The sequence below is a fragment of the Miscanthus floridulus genome, chromosome 8 (assembly GCF_019320115.1).
Source record: "Miscanthus floridulus cultivar M001 chromosome 8, ASM1932011v1, whole genome shotgun sequence".
NCBI classification, from domain to species: domain Eukaryota; kingdom Viridiplantae; phylum Streptophyta; class Magnoliopsida; order Poales; family Poaceae; genus Miscanthus; species Miscanthus floridulus.
Genome location: NC_089587.1, coordinates 177,017,888 through 177,024,993, shown reverse-complemented (window position 1 = coordinate 177,024,993; position 7,106 = coordinate 177,017,888). Strand labels below are relative to the sequence as shown.

Here is a 7,106-nt window from a genome sequence, read left to right as displayed (position 1 = left end):
ACTGATTCCTAATCCCATCTAAACAAGGCCTTGGATAAATACGGATTCCAAATCTACAGGCAGTCACTTCAAGTCCAGTTACCGGCCCATCCTGCCATTTATTACGTAGAACCAGAGCCACGTTTCACCCGAAAATAGCAAAACATCAGCCACACATTTCCAACAAAAAACCCACAAAAGTAGCAGCAGCGCACCACCCCATTCGGCAATTTCCCTAAAATCCCCTAGCTCGCGTACCCCACTGGAGGGGCCCACGCGTCAGTGTCTTCAACGCCCGCCCATCGGACGGCCGCGCCACCGCGAAATCCTAGATCGCACGGCCGAGATCCGCCGGCAACGGCCTATAAATTGGCAGCCTCACCCCGCGCCCACGAGCTCCCTCCTCTCTTTCCGCCTCCCCCCCTCGCGAGCTTCGTTCGACACACGCGGCGGCCCCCTCCCTCCTCCAGGCTCCAGCCCCAACCCCAACCCCCACCCCCGGCGGCGGCGGCGGCGGCGATGCAGATGGCAGCGGCAGTGGCCCCCACCGAGGCCCCGGCCTCGGCGGCTGTGGCGGCGCCGCACCCCCACCCCCACGCGCACGCCGCCGCCTCGCCGCACCCGCACGCACCACCGCACCCGCACCACCATATGCCGCAACCGCGGTGGGTGGTCATCCCGTACCCTCCGCCGCACCACCCCATGGTGGCCGCGCCGCCGCCACCTCCTCCGCAGTTCGTCAAGCATTTCGCGCCGCCGGCCTCGGTAACGCCGCCGCCGCCGCCCGCTGGATCCGGCGGGAACGGGGGCGAGGACAACCGGACCATCTGGGTGGGCGACCTGCAGTACTGGATGGACGAGAACTACCTCCACAGCTGCTTCGGCCCCAGCGGCGAGGTTCGTTCTCTCTCTCTCTCTCTCTCTCTCCCGGAGCCTGCTCCTCCGATCCGGCCTTATCCGTACCGGATCTCTCGAATCCAGCTAGGTTTATCCCATGGCTGAGCGTTGATTCGTCTATACTGTGCTTAACAGGCTTAGCGGCGTAGTTTTGCGGCAAATCCTGGTTTGGTAACGAAAAAGCAATGCGCTTTGTAGTCTGCTAGCCTCGGTAGTTGCTAAGGCGCCAACTTTCAGGTCATTTCAATTCCTGCAGTTTGGGCGACCCAAAGTAGTTACGTAAATTTATCACACTGCCAAATCTTGATGTGCACAATCGTGCAGCATCTGACGTAGTCATCTCTCTCCCTGCCAATTTGTTACATGATTGGAAATGTGGACTGAGTTTGTGACATGACTTAAATGGTTACCCCTTTAATATATTGGTCATGAATGTCTATCTTTTATTCCATGCATTACTGATTGCCAATTCGCTAGTCATCTGCTATTGTGTTATAAGGTAGCAACGCCATCAATTTTTCAGTTAAGACTACTATATTTGGCTTAAATAGTTTATCCTTTTCTTGATAACGTGGTAGTACTTGCTGCATCAAGTAAGATTTTGTTGTCTTTTCTTTGAGAGATTTGCTCCGTCATTACGTTACCGTTTTCTCCATGCGTTACTAATTGCTGTTTCGCTATTCATCTGCTTTTGTAGGTGGTGAATATTAAAGTCATTCGCAATAGACACTCGGGAGTTTCCGAGGGTTATGGTTTTGTAGAGTTTTATTCGCACGTGTCAGCAGAGAAGGCACTACAGAATTTTTCTGGTCATGTAATGCCTAATACTGACCGGGCTTTTAAGTTAAACTGGGCATCATATAGCATGGGAGAAAAACGCACGGAACTTTCATCTGATCACTCGATATTTGTTGGCGATTTGGCTGTTGATGTTACTGATGAGATGTTACTGGAGCTTTTTTCTAACAAATACCGATCAGTGAAAGGAGCTAAAGTTATTATTGATGCAAACACAGGCCGTTCTAGAGGCTACGGCTTTGTTAGGTTTGGAGATGATAATGACAAAACTCATGCAATGACTGAAATGAATGGTGTATACTGTTCCACAAGACCAATTCGTGTAGGACCAGCGACTCCTAGAAGATCTCAAGGTATTTCCAGAATTGATATTGTTTTGTATTTAACCCGTGACTCCAGTTATTACACATCTATAATGTTTTTCCACATTCCATGATCTTGACTTTATATTAGTCAGTGCTATTTGTTCAGAATTTTATTGCTGCCATATGAATTTTCCCTGTATTTCTACCCATATAACTAGGAGTTGTAACAATCAATTTTGCTGCATATCTATTCCTTATTGCTTGATGCTATGGTTTTTTTTAAGGTGGCTGTGTTATATTTCAATATTTTGAGTACATGTAAATACATGCATACATGTTCAAATAAGTAATATTTGGGGCCTGGTTTTCCTAGCATCTACTCCAGCATATTGGGGCTCTGTGGGTAGGTGTGCAGTTTTTTTATCAATAATTTTCTTATTTGACATGCCTTTTGATTTTATAATTGCTTATTTTTAGGTGATTCTGGCTCTTCTCCACCAAGGCAATCTGATGTTGACTCAACTAACAGGACGGTATGGCTCTTCAGTGGTTTTGGTTACCTTAAAACACATCTGTTTATTGATAACAGTTATACTAGCTTTGCTCTATTTTACTTGCTGTTGGAGTTGGAATGTTCTCCCATGCATGCCTTTCATCATTAGTTTTTTTTAGGTAAAATATGTTTGCAGAAAGTAAAAAAGTATATAGTGACGTGGAAATGCTTTTGGAAGCTAAATATGTTTGCAGAAAGTCAAAAAAGTATATAGTGATATGAAAATGCTTTTGGAAGCTAATGAACTAATATCATTTTCTTGTAACAGGTCCAAATACTATCAATGTGTATTTGTAGTCAATATTTTATATGGTTGTCCGCATGCATTCTAGGATGATGCACTGAAATGCTATATCAATACTGGTTATAATGCTGTAGGTATATGTTGGTGGGCTTGATCCCAATGTTAGTGAAGATGAACTGAGGAAAGCATTTGCAAAATATGGTGATCTTGCCTCTGTCAAAATTCCTTTTGGGAAGCAATGTGGGTTTGTTCAATTTGTAAACAGGTATATCTGAGATAATGTATCTGAATCCTTGCATTTTACACCATAGTATCATAATAAACATCCAATTGTGAACTGTTTATTAAGTTTTTACTTTGCTGTAAAATTTTAGATTACGTAAAACTTTCTTGTCTTGTATTGTAGAGCTGATGCTGAAGAAGCACTGCAAGGGCTGAATGGATCAACTATTGGGAAGCAGGCAGTTCGACTTTCCTGGGGCCGCAGCCCTGCAAGTAAACAGGTTGAACAGATTTAGTTCCAATTTTGCTTTATTTGTCACGATAATAGTATAATTCAAATTTGTCATACTGCTGCTAGATGTGGTGTATTATAACTCCTTAGAACCCGATTAACTCCATTATTTTCAAGAAAGGGGATGAGGGAACCTCAGATGGAGAAATATTGGGAAGGAACAATACTTCTAACATGAATATGTTCCTATGCGTTAATCAGATTATCCTTGATGGTATGGTATCTAGCTGGAAGGACTTGTTCTTCCATATTTATCAGTGGCATGGTTTCTAAGGCTTCAACTAAGCATGGTTGTGAGAGATGGTGTTGGTTGTGGTGGTGTTTGGTCTGGACTGGGATAAGGAGGGGGATGTTTCGGGGACAGGGAGACACTTGTTGGGGCGAGCCCTATCATTCATTACTGGTGCATGGTGGTGGGGGCTTGGTCCGTGATGGGGCTTGGGATGTGAGGGGACGTCGTGGTGCTTTAGGTCTTTTGGCTTAGAATGTGCTTCCATTCACTAGTGGTGAACCTTGAATAGAATGGGCTTTCATTCACTAGTGGCCGATCACTTTATTCAGTTTGGCCCATATATGCTCCTATTTTCTGTTTTCCTGCCTAATGTGGTTATATTGTGGGTTCTGTGGATTTCTGTAGCCTTTTTCTAGCCATGTCAAAGTTGAAATTGTATCCTTTCTGCAGGCTCAAGTCCTTTCAAACATATATAGACTAAACAGTTTTTCTGCCTTTATCTAAAGCCTTCAGCTGGTCAGTCGGCCTCACAGAATGAAGTTGACATGGCTAGAATGACCTTTGTTCCTGTGCATATTGAAGCCTCAACTTTTGCTGTTTTCATTGTTGCACTGTAGTACAAGGCCTCTTTCAATCTGATATTTCATTGAGATGACGTAGTCTAAGGCTGCATTTTTGGACTATGGACTGGAGGTTCACTCAGCAGTGGCTTATAGTTTGCTCCTACATTGTCGACTACTCGACTTTGACTAAGACTTTGACCATAATAGTTTTGCGAACATCTCATCTGGTAACATGAAAATGTTTAGATTTTTCATAAATCTGTGACTATCTGCATATATAATTAGGAAACTACTATTGCTCAAAGTTTGGAGTCAACAGTGTCAATTATTGTGAAGAAAGGTGTATCTTAGCTCTCTCTGGATATCAAGGGCATGAACATGTGTGCTTAACATCTTATAAGTTCTAGCCTAGGGGCTTGAGGCCGTCCAACATGTTGGATAGTTATGCTGAAGCGCCTCATCAACTAGTGTCTGCATGAAGATAAACCCTCCAAGCCCCTCTTTGGAGGAGAGTTGTCTTCAGAAACTATCTTACTAGTTACTAGTTACTGGAAAATCTGGCTGAAGAGCTTCATCTTAGGTCTGCTTAAGAATCCCAAGCATCAGCTAAACAGGCTTATATAGCTAATAGCAGCATAAGTGTTTCTCTAGATTTAGGTTATCCGTTTACCTTTGGAAGAAACAGTGGCAGCCCTTTGGAGTGTAGTCTTTCGAACTACTAATACCATGTGTTTTCATTATAACCATGTTTACGCACTATGTAGAATTGCAATGATGAATTTGTATCTTTAATTAACATTTCCTGCCACTTAAGTTTTTTTTTTCTCATGCATGGATTTTTTTTTTAACTGTGCTTTTGCTGTGATGTGTATGAGGCTTAACTAATATTATTTCTTTTGCTCACTTGGAAAATTTTGTGTTTTCCAGTCTAGGGGTGATTCTGGCCACCGGCGCAATGGCAATGGCAATGGCATGTACTACGGGACACCATTCTACGGTGGATATGGCTATGCCTCGCCGGTTCCCCACCCAAACATGTACGCTTCGGCCTATGGAGCCTACCCATACTATGGCAACCAGCAGCTAGTGAGCTGATGCGGCGATGCTCTCTGCTCAGTTTCCTCCCTTGGAGGAAACAAGGTTTTGGTCCAGTAAGTATAGTAGCTATGATGAGATTTTTATAGGTGGCCATAAAAATGGGCGAGAGAGACGAGACAGGTATATGATGATAATGCTACCTGCAGATCTGTGCTGCTAGTAGAACCTGAAAGAGCTTGTAGTAGACAATAAAACCTATTTTTGCCTTAGAAATTTTGACTTGCTAATAAAACTAAAGCTATCGGTTGTTGTGACTGTCTGTTTGGTTGGTGTGCTGTTTTAGGTTTTTGCATTTTTGCGGTGGTTCTTTTAGCTGCATGCTCGGTTCGTCAGTTGCTGTCACTTCGCATCAGTAGCTGTCACTGTGAGTACGAAGTTTGGGGCCTAACTGCAGCGGGGCCAAGCTATCTGCCAAGACTGGCTTGAGCCTTGAGAGTTTAGAGGTGCTGAACGAAAACGAAGGCACGCAGCTAAACAGATTAGGGAGTGTTTGGATCACCTAACTTTAATTCTGGTTTTGGATGCCAAATAGAAGGATTAAATATGAACTAGTCGTGGACTAATAAGAACTAACAGAGGCTAATTGGTGTCTAGAACTTATTAGAATTTTTTTTTATCAGTCCATGTTTAGCCTCTTATCTCTCAATAGACTAAACTTTAGTCTGGTGATCCAAACATATGCCCTTAGATTGGCTATATCATCTAGTCAGCCAAACTTGTTGTTTAGGCCTAAATAGTCCACTAATCTCCTGTTTGTTTTTTATTATTTATTAGTCGGCCAACCATGCTGTTTAGGCCTAAATAATCCATTAAGCGTCTTGACTATTTAGAACAGTCAGAACGAAAAGAAACAGCCTAAACGGAACGTAGGTTGCCGCCCGGGGCCGGCTCTTTGAGATTTGAGAGGTTGTCTTTACCCTTTCCCTTTTTTTCAAACGAACTCAGATAGGTTTTCACTGCTCGATTTTCGACCTGGGCAGGGCAGGCGTCGGCTGCTTGCCCTGCACAGTGCAAATTTCTTCGATGCTTCCTCTCCTCTCTGATTGTGCCACTCCAAGTCGATCGGAATCCAAATGCCGTCTAAGAGTTATATATCACAGGTCGAACAATAAATCAAGAAAAATAAAACGATTAAGAAAAGCAAGGGCAAGGACACGAAAGCGCAAATGCTGAGTTAATCATGAGGTTGTATTAACATATATAGTACCAAAAACTGAACTATTTCACTGGTTGGACCTGAAAAACCACGAGCCGGTAGTTTTTCTTGTTTTGGTTAGCTAAAAGATCATATCAGTTTCTTCAAAAAAAAAAGATCATATCAGTCAAACCGACTGATTTTGTGCTGAACCAACGAACTCACTGTGCCATGACCAGTGATCAACTTGATGTTTGCTGATTGAACCAGGGGCGGAGCTAGGATTTACACCTAAGAGGGCCAACCTACCTAGTGTCAAAGAAAAAATAAAAAGAAAAACTCACCCGCGGAGGCTATGACAGCCCCGGGCATTATGCTTAGGAAGAAGAACTTCTCACGCAGGTCGAAAAAAACCCTCGAATCCCTGCCCTATTCATACACAACAGCATCACAGTCCACGTGAGACTGGACCGGACCTTAGTCCTGTGCTTTGGCGTGGGATAGGCGGGGGATTTTTTTTTTACGACGCGCAAACATGCGCATGCGGAGGTGGTTAGTCGAACTCCTGACCAGCCTCCCACAACCGGGAGCTAACAGCTGAGCTATCAGCTTGTTCGCCCTACCTAGTGTTAATAATCTTGACTACGAATGGACTTTGGTGTGATTTTAAAAACTAGTGACAAATTTTAATATCTTCATCTTGAACAAATGCTAAATACCTAAATTGAAAAAAAATGATATTATCCATGCAATCAACTAAAAAAGTTCATCACATCTATTATCTAGCC

The 7,106-nt window shown here is 43.5% G+C and overlaps 1 protein-coding gene across 1 annotated transcript; it reads left to right on the top strand.

Moving 5' to 3' along the window:
• The first annotated feature begins 401 nt into the window (after positions 1-401).
• LOC136477602 (polyadenylate-binding protein RBP47-like) lies at positions 402-5,438 on the top strand. Its single transcript, XM_066475812.1, has 6 exons — positions 402-876; positions 1,574-2,027; positions 2,457-2,512; positions 2,911-3,041; positions 3,183-3,279; positions 5,013-5,438. Exons 1-6 carry the CDS (start codon positions 499-501, stop codon positions 5,178-5,180), a joined length of 1,284 nt encoding a protein of 427 aa, XP_066331909.1. The 5' UTR covers positions 402-498; the 3' UTR covers positions 5,181-5,438.
• Positions 5,439-7,106: the final 1,668 nt, after the last annotated feature.

Excerpts from the sequence above, each read along its gene's own strand:
- LOC136477602 (XM_066475812.1), top strand. The coding sequence starts at position 499 with ATGCAGATGGCAGCGGCAGTGGCCCCCACCGAGGCCCCGGCCTCGGCG. Across the intron at positions 3,042-3,182 it reads TTTGTTCAATTTGTAAACAG|AGCTGATGCTGAAGAAGCAC; the intron begins GTATATCTGAGA and ends CTTGTATTGTAG. Across the intron at positions 3,280-5,012 it reads GCAGCCCTGCAAGTAAACAG|TCTAGGGGTGATTCTGGCCA; the intron begins GTTGAACAGATT and ends TGTGTTTTCCAG.